Source organism: Spinacia oleracea, chromosome 2, assembly GCF_020520425.1.
Source record: "Spinacia oleracea cultivar Varoflay chromosome 2, BTI_SOV_V1, whole genome shotgun sequence".
Taxonomy (NCBI): Eukaryota; Viridiplantae; Streptophyta; class Magnoliopsida; order Caryophyllales; family Amaranthaceae; genus Spinacia; species Spinacia oleracea.
In genome coordinates, this window is record NC_079488.1 from 106954547 (window position 1) to 106968781 (window position 14235).

The 14235-nt window shown below is 36.6% G+C and overlaps 1 protein-coding gene across 1 annotated transcript; it reads right to left on the bottom strand.

Annotated features, from left to right (window-relative positions):
* Positions 1 to 113: 113 nt before the first annotated feature.
* On the bottom strand, positions 114 to 9764 carry LOC110786159 (sodium/hydrogen exchanger 6). The gene is made up of 22 exons (XM_021990697.2): positions 9354 to 9764; positions 8112 to 8163; positions 7971 to 8030; positions 7795 to 7819; positions 7607 to 7692; positions 7400 to 7511; positions 4870 to 4932; positions 4734 to 4753; positions 4560 to 4654; positions 3373 to 3401; positions 3240 to 3271; positions 3097 to 3144; positions 2953 to 3013; positions 2759 to 2856; positions 2605 to 2680; positions 2476 to 2495; positions 2076 to 2173; positions 1864 to 1973; positions 1217 to 1297; positions 990 to 1087; positions 802 to 881; positions 114 to 675 (listed from the first exon to the last, which is right to left on the bottom strand). The coding sequence occupies exons 1-22, from the start codon at positions 9541 to 9543 to the stop codon at positions 626 to 628; spliced, it is 1584 nt and encodes a 527-aa protein (XP_021846389.2). The 5' UTR covers positions 9544 to 9764; the 3' UTR covers positions 114 to 625.
* Positions 9765 to 14235: the final 4471 nt, after the last annotated feature.

A 14235-nucleotide genomic window follows, 5' to 3' on the forward strand; every position in this document is an offset into this window, starting at 1 on the left:
GGTTCGTAACTTGGCCATCCGTGTTTTTCTATCCAAGATCCGCCACTGCGTGGAGGGCAAGAGATGGATATGGAGATAGCACACGGTTTAGAATTGACAGCTTGGGCAGTGGGTGAGAAGAAAGCGAGAAAATTGAGTTAATTTGACTTAAAAGAGGAAGAGAATCACATCTAGAATTCAGAACAAAATTCCTGCATAATACAGTACCATTGAAACACTATCAACTACCAAACTCATCTATTACAACTGTAACTATGTAAGTGACATGAGAAATGCTACACTATTCCTGTAAAATGTTCTTGTTTCTTCTGTAATACACACAAGATGAGACAGCCATGAAGTTTAGTACAATTTTCTATACATTGCACTTGATTAACCTCCCATCAGTATCATCTGATCTCTAACAATTAAAGCATCAGTTAAGGATCAGCAAACTAACCGGTCAGCTAACCCATTTATATGCATGTTTTATCGTATTACACAGTCATGAACCAGCTCGCTAGCATATGTACGGAACTTGGAATTCTGTGCATGGCCTTTCTCAGTTGTTAGGGCATGATCCTCCATTTCAAGCACATTCTCTACTGATGAATTGTCAATATCAGTTTGCAAAAGAATGAGTCAGTTACGTACGAGTGCTGTAAACTTCTCTTCTCGGAGTGGACATCAGATTTTCTGTTTCATAAATCAGATTCATGTAAAACTAGTTGATTATCGCAATGAATTTCATGTTAAATAGCACAAAACTGACGGAAGTTTTGCAAAAACACGACCTTGGATCCAAGATGACATGTAGCTTACCTTGTTCGTCTTCATCACCCGTCTGGGTAGTGAAGAATGGGGTCAAATAGTTTTTGTCCAACGATGAAAAAGATGGTGCACTGCAGAAAATATGTTTTTAGAAGAAATTAGATAAGTAATTATTTAGAATGAAATGCAATAATTCTAATAGAAAACTAACTTTGGAGCACAAGCCCATTACACACTACCTTCTATGGAATTCTTTTAGTCTCATCCTAAATCTGTTAGAAGATGATTCCTCGTCTTCTAGGCCAGGAGACACATAGCCATCGTTCCTATTAAATCCCTAAAGACAGAAATTATGTTAATTAGCAATGCCTAAGCAAGCACCCACACGATTAATTCATCAACATGCACGACATAGCAAGCCAGAGTATAATCAATTAACAGGCGGCATTCCCGAACTCTGACTTACATCAAGGTGGACATCAGGGGTATCACCTATAACTTCCATAGATTCAAGCATGGTTCCTGTTGTTCCTCCAATAAGCAGAACCTGCAGGATATGATCAAATTTCATAACAATCCCAAACCAGAAAAATAAGACATCCACAATTACCAGCTGCACCAAAAGCACCACAAAAGAATCACAACTACGAACACACGAGGATAAAAGGTAGGCCATGTATTTCTGTCTTCGAGAAAATCAAACAAGATGACTCAATCAAGCTAGATACAGCAATCTGAAAACATGAATTTCATAACAATGCCCTCTTCGTATTTGACAAGAAAGGGAAATGCCACCAATTAAGGGTAGCCACCAACTGAGCTGAGCTGAGCCGAGCCAAACTCCAACAGGGATCGGTTCAATATAACTTATTTTTATCAAGTTCCCCTGTAAAATTATTGAGGTTGACTTTTTTGGAGTCCCTCTGTGAAATAATACCTATACTACCCCCCGTTAATGTTAATAATATTTATAAATATATACTCCGTATCAAACATTTAACGTTTCTATACTTAATAATATTTATATAAAAATGCCACGGATGCGTGCATCAACACTAGTACTTCATATGTCAAAACACAGTAGTTCAGAAAAGAGAAATTAGGCAATCCTACCGTTAAAACAACAATTGCCGTGGTCGCCGTGAATATTGTCTGGCCATGCCCTTCAGGTAGATCATGAACAGACTGGAGAGCAAGAGCAAAAGCCATTGCCCCTCGGAGTCCTGATGAGGGTATAATGCGTTATGAGCTTTCTTTTTTAATAGGGTAATGTCTTATATATGAACTTGAATGTAGTCCAGGACAAAAAGTACAAACGTTCATACCATTGAACCAAAGCGCTTTCTGATGTGTCATTGGTATTTTTCGATTCGCTGGTCGAACCAAATTGACGAGATATCCACACGAGAAGACATTGACACCCCTTCAAAAATGATAGCAGACCTTGTGAGCGATTTCATACATAGTAACATCATACCGTATTAAATACATCATTACATGTATTCTAGCCACATAAGTAAACTGGAGGCATGTCAAACAACAGCAGTTGATGCTTTATTACGTATGTGATTGACTACACTAAATTGTTATACAAATTGACCATGGTAAGCCACATAGTAGGTGGTTTCCAATCTCAGAAACAGCAAATGCGTAGAACACAATTGATGTGCATCAATCATAGGTTTCACCAAATTTAGCAAAAACATAAATGCAGAGTACCATTACCTGGCAAGAACAATAGTCACCTGGAAACCAAACCTAGTTAAGGAACATCAAAAATACATGAGAACATAAAGGCCCAATAACTAAAATTTTGGATAAGCCTTTTAGAATTTAAACAATTAGGAAGGATACAATTGCAAAGAAGATAAAGCCAATGTGTGACCAGCTGTGTCTCTCCATGACAATATCAAGGCCCATGTATATGAATCTGCAGATTAAGAAAAAGTTAGAAATATCTAAAACTCTCAGACAAATTAAATCTTTTAAATAACATCAGATTTCTTACATAAAAGTCTCCGCTAAGGATGATATAAGATGGAAAAATTCAGATACAAACTGTTGAGACTTTTCTGACAGATTTGAGAAAGTATAATGCTTCATGACCTGAAGGGAAAAAAGAGAAATATAACCTCGACGGATCTTCAACTTCAACTACAGGGGGGGAAAAAAAAAAAAAAAAAAGGCAGAGCATATACTCACAATCCCTGTGAACAGTATGGACACGATACCAGAAAGACCGAGACCTTCCGCAAGCATGTACCTAAAATGTAAAAGACATCACTAGAGAAAAGCTTCGGCAAGAGGCATCCTGTTGCAAAATAAGATAGGTGCTGGACTACTTACGAGAAATATGGGAAAAGAACAAACAAACAGCATTCCAAGTTTTGAAGGCTGCAAAGATGTCACAAAAGGTGATATTAAAAAGTGACATAACACGATCCAACTCTCATCTGAAAGCCTACGAAACCTGTTGTCAAGGCACTCACTTTTCAATATCTAGACCTGCATACTTGAAAAGGTTCATGAAGTCAAGGTTGCACAATATGTAGCCACACAAACACTAAATCAAGGTGATAAAGACCAATGTTCACAATAGTAAAAACGTTATCATAAGGATATCAGAGCAGATATAAATCCAGCACCGACCCCTGCAAGGTAAAATCAAACACTCAGGATCACATGAATCAGATTTTAACACAAACTTAGATCATTACAGTATGAGGGACTGTAAATTAGGGTTGGTTAAGCTAACAATAGTATAAACGGAAACTAAGATATCCCAGAAATATGGCCTCATTCCTAAATTCAAAGTAGATTAAGATTGAATTTCACAAATGTATTCCCACTGAAAGAGAGATACGGAAAGCGGATTACCAGGAAACAAGTCAAACGACTATTACAAAAGGGTTTGTCAAATAACGCTAACTCATTAATTATGAGAAGATTGGGAGTAAAGTAATACTGTCTCTGGATATAAAAAAATTACAATATACAAAAGTTATCATTTATATTACAGACTTCACAGTTAACATTTACAACCTCTGTCCTTTTGCTGAGAAAGAAATTTCCATGATCATCTAGAAGGGTGGAGAATGACAACCTAAGAATTTAAAATGTCACTTCCTAACATTTTTCTGCTCAACAATCTTGGAGGGTGAATTGGCAAAATCCATACTCCTATTTGGTTTGTGCTTCAACAGATACGACAGTGTTCTAATAAGTAACAGCCACTAAAGTTCTTTAACTACTTCAGATGAAATCAATGAGTTAAAATGTAATTTTGCAAGGAAATTCTCCGTGGCAATTTTTAATCATCTCGTTCTCCTCAACTTATTTTAACTTATGTCTGAAAATTAAGTATAGACAAGTTCATATGAGTCAATTTAGTTGAAGAAGCAGACCCAACTACCTAGGTATACGTTTTGCTCAATAAGTTATCATTGCTCATGGATACCACCTACCTTGACGATAATGAGTAGTAATAAAAATTTGCTAAGAAAAATGCGTATTTGGGATATAATTTCTTTGCCATTAAACATACAAAGTTTCTTTGCCAAACCCCTGGGATATTGGCAGTAAACTTTCTTTGCCAGAACATACAAAGTTTCATTACCATTACCTGCCAAACAGGTTCTAAAGTCTTTGCAAATATAAGACTCCTAAGAAGACAATCTCAATGCAGCAGCTTAATCAAACCAAAAATAACTATTCGCACATGACAACAAATTTCCGATTCAAAGCATTCACCCTCTGAAGAATATACAATAGTTACATCAAACACCATGGGATAAATGTGAAAGAACTACCTGAAGACAATGAGCCAGCAAAAGTCTCAAAAAACCTCAAGATGAACTTGAATACACTCTGGTTTGAGGACTGACCCTTCAACGCTGACATGGACCTGAAAAGGGCAACACAGCTTATCAACTGACTTCCTCTAAGTAAAACAAATCCACAAACAAGAAATCAATTGTTCGCACCTGTAAAGGGAAATAGCAACCTGCCATTCATGTTGCAAGGAGAAGATAAGTTTTACCAAACTAACGAACATTAGCGATCATCAAGCAGTAGATTAACCAAAAAAAACTATATCAATGAATTGATAAAAGAACATACCGCGTCATTCAAAACTGATTCTCCAAAAACCAAGGCATAAAGATTCACATCTGTGCCAAGTTCCTGAAAGCAAAAAATGTCCCTAAATACCATGAGTGGAACAGCCAGATGCAACAAAGAGGAATCAGAGAGGAGGGAGGGACAGCAAGAGCGACGAGAGTTATGTAGAAAAATATTCCCTTCTAGAAATAATGGTCGGCTATTGTCACCTTCCCTAAATTGTACTCCCACCGTATTTTAAAAAGAGATACACTTTCCTTAAACGGCCGTATTTTAAAAAGAGATACACTTTCCTTTTTTGACATGTTTTGGTCCCCACTCCCATTATATTAATATTTCTCTCTTTCTTGTGGTCACCGCACTTACTCACATCATCTTTTTATTATAATAAACAATTTGCCCACTACCCCACTTTCATCTTATTTTAATAAATTCAACTCACTCTCCTAAAACTATGTGCCGGTCAAAGTGTATCTCTTTTTAAAATATTGAGGGAGTAATAGTTAATAATCGGATTTTCAACAAATGCCCCTACTTGTGGGAGAATAAGTAATTAAGTAAACAGATCAGCCATTTATATAGTTTTTTTCTACTAAAATCATGTCATGTCCTTAATTACACGAGGAGACAAAGTGACAATTTTTCCAATGAAGGGAGTAGTTAGAGAGAGAGAGAGGGAGAGAGAGAGAGGGAGAGAGAGAGAGAGAGAGAAGACTAGACTTGAACCACAATAAGGGTCATGAAAGCCTCTTTGTTAGTGTTTATCACACAGGTTTGGCTGCCAAAACCCCACCTTTACCTCCCCCAAGGATGAAGTTTCTTTAGAACTAATGTCCAATACGAATCAGCGATTGAGGAACTAAGGCTACGTTCTCCTCACCATAGTTTCACTTATTTCAGGAAAATAAGGTTCGGATTAGTTAGGTTTAATTAAGATAATCTAAGTTGTATGCCTATAATTTGAAGTCGAATAAGGACTACCCACGCTCAACTCAGAACCGCAATAAGTTAAAATAAATTAAGCTCAAAGCCACCAAGTTTAGTTAAGTTAATATAAGGGGAATTCATGTGAAGAGAGTGCACCGTAAAGCATATAGGCAAGGGAAGAGTTCTTCTACGAAAGGGTAAGATATTTAGTAGGGTTCTTTAAATATGTCCACTACCTCTAATTCAAAGGGAAATGAAAAAAATAAAATGTTTGCAATAATAAGTTAAAACATGACCTAAGGAATATTATTGGTCAGCTTAATCCCTCCATCCCCATTAAACTTTCCATTTTAGTTCGGGCACAGGTTCAAGGAAAAAAATAGTAATGGGATTTTGTTGATTAAAGGAGAATACTTCCTCTGGGTTTTTTACTTGCAACATTGGCCGCTTTCAAGCATGTCAATGCACAACTTTGATCATTTATATTTTTAAGCAAAAAATATAAAAGGTAGATATTTTGAAAGTACACATCGAGACGAATCTAACAAGATACCGAGTGACTATGTTTTATCTTGCGAATAAATCATCAACTATGGTCAAAGTAGAATGTGTGAATAGTGTAAAAAGTCCAAACTTTGCGAGGATTAAAAAAACGGAGGAAGTACAAAATAAGGTAGTGGGTATAGTTTGATGCTTTTTTAAGAGAGGTTAGAGTAAGTGGGGATCCGAAAAAGTAGGAAGGTAAGAAGATTGAAACAATATTTTATTATATAGACCCACCCAAAATGAGAAGATTGAAAACAATATTTTATCAACAAATAACTTTGGGACATTTGAGTAATGTGGCGCAACAAAGTGTTATAAGCCCTTAACTGTACACATACCTAGATTTGCGTAGCCATGGAATCTTTTGCAAATATAAGATGAAATCCAAGGCAGGGAAAACAGAAATCACGTTAACCGTAACCAAATAAAAGTGATCAAAGAATTGTCTAAGGTGGATCTCTGAAGGCTGAAGGTGATAATGATATGGTCTGCTTGAATGATAAAACTGGTGTGTACTCACTTGGGAAGTACTGTATATTGCTAAAAGGGGCAGAGAATTCTAATTTCTCTTCACATATTATATAGAGGCTGAATGCTCCTCCCAAAGCATTCTTCATTGCTTGGAACAAATAAACAGGAATCTTCTTATTGAAGATGTTCTTAAGATAAGTATCTCAGCTAAGTGAGAAGGTATACAAAAAAAAAAACCAATCAGTAGAGAACCTCTTACTTGCTTTCCCTTCGGCAACCTCATTATGGCATTAAGCTATTTTATTTGTTTGGGGTCCTTTGGGTTCACTAGGATTTGATCAAAGATGTCAGAAGATGGTTAAAGAATAAATAGGCTAGTTTACCTAGAAGACTAATCTACCCTCCTGCTGCCCTTGGCTTAGTACCACTCTATGGTTGAGGGTTTGTAATTTTGAGCCTAGCCTCCTATTTGAATGGTGTTACCCGTGGTGTCTTTCTAATATTTCATCATTACTTACATAACAATGTACGAAGAACAAAGAATGCAACACAACAAGCAGGAAATAGAAACAAAATCGTGAGTCACCTGGAATATAGCCAAAACAGTGACAGGATCAGTTGATGATATCAGAGCTCCAAACATCATACATTCAAGAAATGGGAGTTTATATATGAGAGATGTGATTCCACCAAGATACCTAAAGCAGCAACCAACGCAGTTTAAGTCATAAGCAGATGCACATTAGCTGTATAGTCATTATCACATGGAGTAAAGGGAACAAACGGTGCTTACACCAGAAAACCAGTCAAGAGTGATGCTATAAAGGTTCCAAGAATAGCAAATGTTACAATGGCTCCGAAATTTGAGAAGAATGGTTTCTGGCAGACACAATATAAAGGTTAGACATGTACATGTCAATGTTAGTGTGTAAGGCGTCGTCAAATGTTTGAAGTGAACGATGATAAAAGATCAGGACTTACAGGAGCAAGAATGAAACCTGACTGGGTGGCCGCAAAAGAGTCAAGGATAACAAAAACTAGAAGCTAAGTAACACAAATGAATTAAATATTACGAATTCAACCAAATGATCAGAAAAATCTAGACACAAATAACAGATCAAAGGAAGATAGAATGATCAAAAACTCAAAAAGGATATAATATGATGGGCGGCAACAAGAAAAGAAAGAAAAACTCCTCGTGAAAGTTAAACCATTCCCTGCATATAGGTATAAAAAGGTCAATAAAATGAAGGATAAAGGAAGAATTCATTACAGTTTCATATTGAGGTAACAAGAACCTGATGCTAGTTTCTGTGTTTGAGATGTTAGCAAGTCCACCAACAACCAAACCTGTCAACAATTATTAATTCGCTTTCAGATAATTAGTTATGGAAACACTCTAATTTGCAAGTGTAAATCCTCCCTTCCGTCACATTCATTATATATTTGTATAACAATTAACAACAGAAGCTCAATGCAACAGGATGGTTTCAATTACTAATAACCATCAAAAGAGTTATATAGAGAGTGATGTTGCCCAAAGTATAGACAAGGGCAGGGCGTTTATCAATCGAAATAATTTGACTTTTAAAAGAAATCAGTCTTTACTAACTTTCTATTTTAGGATGCATGTAATCTCGTAAATGTTCAATTACAGATGCATTTCGACCAAACGGTTACACCCAAACCCTTCACCCACAAAACCCCTCATAGCCCCATGTTGATTGCACCATCTTACCAAAAACTAACTACTGCCTTTTAAAAAGCATCTGGAAACCCAATACTTATCTACGTAATTACTTTGCTAATGACCCTTCATTTCACCTCAAGTACTCGTATCAGATTCCAACACTCAAGGACATGGGTATGGCACTAAGCCACTTCAATTGGACCAAAATCATGCAGAATGGAAAGAAAAAGGAATAGTTTAAGTAGGATCATCAAAACACCTAGCATTAATAACAAATACCCAGTTCAAACATGAAGCATCGATTAATTGACAGTTGACACTGAAAACTAATTACTGATTGAAGTGCTCGGAAATCCCATGATCTTCTATGTTTCTATGGCTCTTCAAGTCACCACCTCAAGCACCCGTACCAGATACTCGGAAACCCCATGATCTTCTATGTTTCTGTGGCTCTTCATGTCACCGCCTCAAGCACCCGTAAATACTCGACAATTGGACATGTTTACGACTACAATTAGACACTTCATCGTAGACAAAATCATGTAAAAATGGAAGGAAACCAAGAGCAATTTGACTAGGATCACCAAAATTCCTGAAATTATAGCATCTACAACAAATATACCCATTTCAAGTATCAATAACAGACACTGAAACTAACTACTGACTTAAGTATCGGAAACCCCATGATCATCTATGTTACTCTAACTCTTCATTTCACCAGACACTCGCACAAGGGTACGAAACACTTCAATTTGGACCAAAATCGTGCAAAATAGAAAGTTAATCACTCACATTACAGCATCAGTAAAAGATTAACCAGTTCAACAAATCAAATGAAACAGGATTGTACCAATCAGAAGAGAAGCGCTAGCTTCAGGAAGATAATAAAATTTGTGGCGACGCAAAACATGACCAAGTACAAAAGAAAGAACCAGCATCATAATCTGAAGCAGAATCCCAACTCCGGCTGCTTGTTGCTCATTCGCCGGACTTCCCCGAGCATCAGCCGGAGATATTAGCTGATCCTCCATTTGGGTCATCGTTTTTACCCGATTACCCACAAAATCCACCAATTAAAAACCCACGAAAATGGGTGCTTTAGTTTGATGGGGTTTTAAGATTTTGATGAAAAAAACTGAGGAATATTTGGTCAAAGAAATTGGTTTTCTTCAACTGGGAAGTTTCTAATTTGTTCGTCTCGGTTCACTCTTTTCGTTTTAGTGCAATTGCGTAGATCCTTGGAGGTTACGGACTCAACGAATGTCATATTTTCTTTGGAACAGCCTTTTTATTTATTGTTTATTTTATTTATTTTTGTAACATGGAAGTTGGGAAATACTTCTCTGTATTTATTGAAGGGATACACTCAGTCGAGCACGGGTATTAATAAAAAACATTAAATAAAATAAGTGAGGACCATATCATTTGGGAGGTGAGGTGAGGAGGTTTCTGAAATTATTTGTTTAATAGGATGGTGGGTCATAGAGTAAATTAGATGTATTATTTAATTAGATGGTGGATTGATAAGTTACTAAAAATGACAAGTGTATCTCTTAAATAAATACGGCCGCAAAAGGCAAGTGTATCCCTTAAATAAATACAGAGGGAGTATCATTTAGATTTCCTTAATCCCTATTATATAAGTGAAAAATTAAAGTTATTTTAGTAAATTTATTTTTGTTGTCCCACTTGGATAAACAAAATAGCCTCTACACTTATAGAATAGAGAATATCATGACAATCTACCCGATAGAAAAGTTCAAATAAGCATTTTAAACAAACTAGCATCTTAAATAAATTTTTACCATTTTAATTAATCTGTTTATATGTGCTCTATATATCTAACATTTGTTTCTTATATTCGCATGTATCGCATTTATATTATATTTTCATATTATTTCAGGTTTAAATGTAATAACACAAATATGTTTATTATATTCGCACGTATAGCTGCATATAAGACTAGTTTCACTATAGACCTACACAGCTACACTGACTACATCGATAGAAGGTGGATCAAGTGACTATTCCGTGATAAAGAATTACTCAGGGGGCGTTTGGTACGAGTATTCATCTAAGACAAAGGAAAACAACTAATTAATATGATTCCTTTGTTTGTTGGACATTATTTATTATTGTATTACCCTCTTTTCCGGGCCATTTGGTTCATGAAGGGGAAAAGAAAGGGAGAAAAGAAAGGGCAACAAGGGGAAAATAAAGAAAACTCTTTGTTAGAAAATGGTGTTTGGTTTCCCCCTTCTTCTCCCTCTCTCTCCCAAACAACCTAACTGAACTGAATAAATAATAAATACTCTTTTCGTTCTTGAATGTTAATCCCTTTTTTTAATTGAGTTGTTCTTTTTATTAGTCCCTTTTTGGCTCTTTCCTTATTTGTCTAACATTTATCCCCTTTATACCCATATAAATATCTTAAATGTGCACTTGTTTACTCTCAAGTAAATTTTTATCCCCATTAAACCCCTTAATTATTTTTCGCTACTACCCACGTGGTTTTATTCTATTGAAATTCATGTGACAATTGTACTTTGTTTGGATTGTGTTAAATTTCAAGAGGGACTAACATTCAAGACCAGGGTGATTAACAAATAATAAAAAATAATTTAAAAAAAAAGGGTGGTCAAGGGAAAGAGAATGGAAAATCACGGGGTTAGGGCGTCGTTGTAGATGAATTTGGGGATAAGTGAAAAAGAAAAGAGGGTTAAAGGAAATTAAAAAACCCACCAAATAAACAACAACAAATGGAATCAAAATCCATTAACGCTCATGTACTTCCATTCTATTTCCCCTCACACCTAAACCACCCATCTTATCAACCTTGACTAACTTTACAACATCAAACCTCCACCTAGGTTCACCACCCAAGCCACATGTACCAGCCCCACCACCCCACAACCATTGCCGACATCACAACCCAAACTACTATCCCAAGGAAACACCTCCACCACCGGTGGCGGAGCCAGGAATTCAACATGAAACTAAAAAGAAAAACAATGGTATAAGGGTTTGAACCTTAAACCAAGGAGTAGATAAGAGTTATTAAAGTATAAATAACCATTGAGGTAAGTAGAAATTAATGATATATTTTAGTATTTATTACTATATATAAGTATTTTCTGAAATTGTTGGGGACCCCCCCCCCCCCAATCTCCACGTCTGTCCACCACCTTGAAACCACCCTTCCAAACCTGAAACCAGCCTTTCCCACCCCAAAACCACCCCTTTCCCACATGGAGTCCACCACACCACCATTAAAACAAACTTCCACCCCCCATAAAACCCAACAAATCATAACCTTTTTTTAAAAAAAAAAAAAAGAAATAAATTATTTATTATCATCAATTATGGTTTTCGATTTGTCAAATTCGACCATTTCGAATTTGCCTTTTAAAACCTCAAAATTAAACTTTTATGGTGGTGGTGGTAACAAGTGAGAGAAGGGAGATAATGGGGAAAATAACGCAGTTGTGGTGTGTAGGGATACGTCAGCAACGGAGTTTGAAGAGAAGATGGTGGAAACGTGGAGGAGAGGGAGCAGCGCCATGTGAGGAGGGAGAATGATGGAGTAGTGGTGAGAGGTTGAAGAAGAGTTTAGTAATGGTGAGAGATTGAAGTATCACTCAAACTCCCCCTTACATCAAAGAGTGTTGTTTTCCATTCCCTCTCTTCTCATTTGTTATGCTCATTCCCTTTACCCAATGCGAAGCAAACGACCCCTTTGTAATCTATAAAATGATTTATAACACGAAGTAGTAGTGTGTGGGGTATCTTACATACGAATAGTGTATAGTTGAATTTCTTTTTTCCTTTTTTTGTGTATAGATATAAGGTAAAAAATACAATTAAGAGGCCCTCCTCTCGAGGGGTACACCTAATTTATCAGTTTGAAAAAATTGAGAGGAGTTGTGGGCTATTACAAGTATTACCTAAAAGAATTTGCAAGATGTGATACGTTAGCTATCCAATATGTTGCTCTATTTCTTTCACGGTACACATGTTTGATTTCCTAGTGTCGAAGCAATAGAGAAGTAATTTTACGTCAGTAATGATATTCTGGATTTTCAAAGGAGTGTTCCAAAAGCCTTTGACTGAGCTAATCACTTATAGCTTGTCTCTATTTGAATTCTTGAGATGCTTGGTTCCAACTTGGAGGCCTTTGTGCAGTGTTATTTCTTCTGCAATATAGGTTGATGTTACACCAAGATTGAACGGTAAACGACACAGAAGTGTCGTCATACGAGTCACGAATGATGATGTTTGTTGTTGAAGAGTGGTTCTTGAACGAACTGTCAAAGTTGAGTTTGTGGATACTCATTGGGCGGGCATGCAAGTGACCATGATAGGAGGATTGTTGATAGTACGTTGATGACGAAAAAGTTGATGTGAATGAGGTTGATGAATAGGAAAATGGGCCACGCGCATGTCGCATGACACGAGTCTATCATCCTTTTGAGTTCCCATTCTCGAAATGAGAAGGTGTCTCAATAGGGAAAACGGTATAAGGGGATAACACTTGTTAAAATACAGCCATTACACTCTTTTCATATGCTCTAAAGCGCAATTGTGGATTTTGTTCGGGTGTGATTAGTCTGTAATTTTTTGTAGAAGGTCTCACGTGCTTATAAAGCAACCAGACTATCATTTATTTTTCTTATTTTTTCGAGGGAAACGTTAGGCCGACATTTTATTGCAAATTAAGATCCGTCAAAGTTAACGTACTTTGGGGGAAGTAATCCATGTAAACTAGTTCATCACTACCCTTTGTATTCCACCGTGCTAAAGGGTGAACTACCGTATTCCTGACCCTCTTAGAGATGAGAAACTACAAAAACATAAAGACATTTTGACAATTTGTCAATGTCACATAGAATATAAAAAATGGGAGAACATTGTCGGTTGATTTTACCACAATGAGAGCATCACATTCCAACCAAATCTTATCGAAGCCTAGCCGCTTAGCTAGTTTGAGGCCATATCTAACAATTGCGCCCTCAGCCATTTCAGTTGACCAAGTGACCTATATTTGATTTGTTGCAACCACTAAAAGATTAACATCGTGGTACCGGAACACCGCCCGGCCCAAGTCCCACCGTTACCCTATCAATTACATGTGTATTGTTATGGATCATATATGAAGTTTAAATTATGCTAGCAGTTGAGAAGGATTAGTATAATGTACGAAGTATATACTTAGAGCTAAAGAAAAACAAAAAAAATGGTAAGTTAAGGCAAAAACATTCCCATACCATAGAGCGAAGTGGCCTGATCAAACGAAGCGTCAAATTTTTTCCCCCGAAAATTTCTAGATTTAAGGAATGTATGCAGGCTCGATCGGGCAAATTTTCCCGGGCCATCGAGCAATGAGATTTTTTGCCGCATTTTACCATTTTGGTCAGGCGCCGAATCCGACGATTTTGCTGGGTTGGTCGGGCGAAGTTCAATTGAGCGATTAACACTCCTTATTGAACCATTTGCTTTGTGAAAGAGCATTTTTTATCGTTGTAGTCGTGTTCTTCACATAAAATATATGTATAGGAGTTGGGATGACATATGCAACTCCCTAATAATTCCTTGCTTTTATAAAAAAAAAATTCTTAAATAATTAAAAGGAATTACTAACGTTACCGCCACCGTGATAACGGTTATGGCTAAGTAGCATAATTACGCAGGGGAACTAAATAACTTTAAATTAATGAAATCTTTTACAAATTGGA

Bases quoted from the DNA above. Each gene is read 5' to 3' on its own strand.
- LOC110786159 (XM_021990697.2), bottom strand. From the start codon at position 9,543: ATGACCCAAATGGAGGATCAGCTAATATCTCCGGCTGATGCTCGGGGA. The intron at 4,933-7,399 runs GTGACTCACGAT...TTTTGCTTTCAG, and splicing joins CTGTTTTGGCTATATTCCAG to GAACTTGGCACAGATGTGAA. The intron at 3,014-3,096 runs GTAAGTAGTCCA...TTTACATTTTAG, and splicing joins GTTCTTTTCCCATATTTCTC to GTACATGCTTGCGGAAGGTC.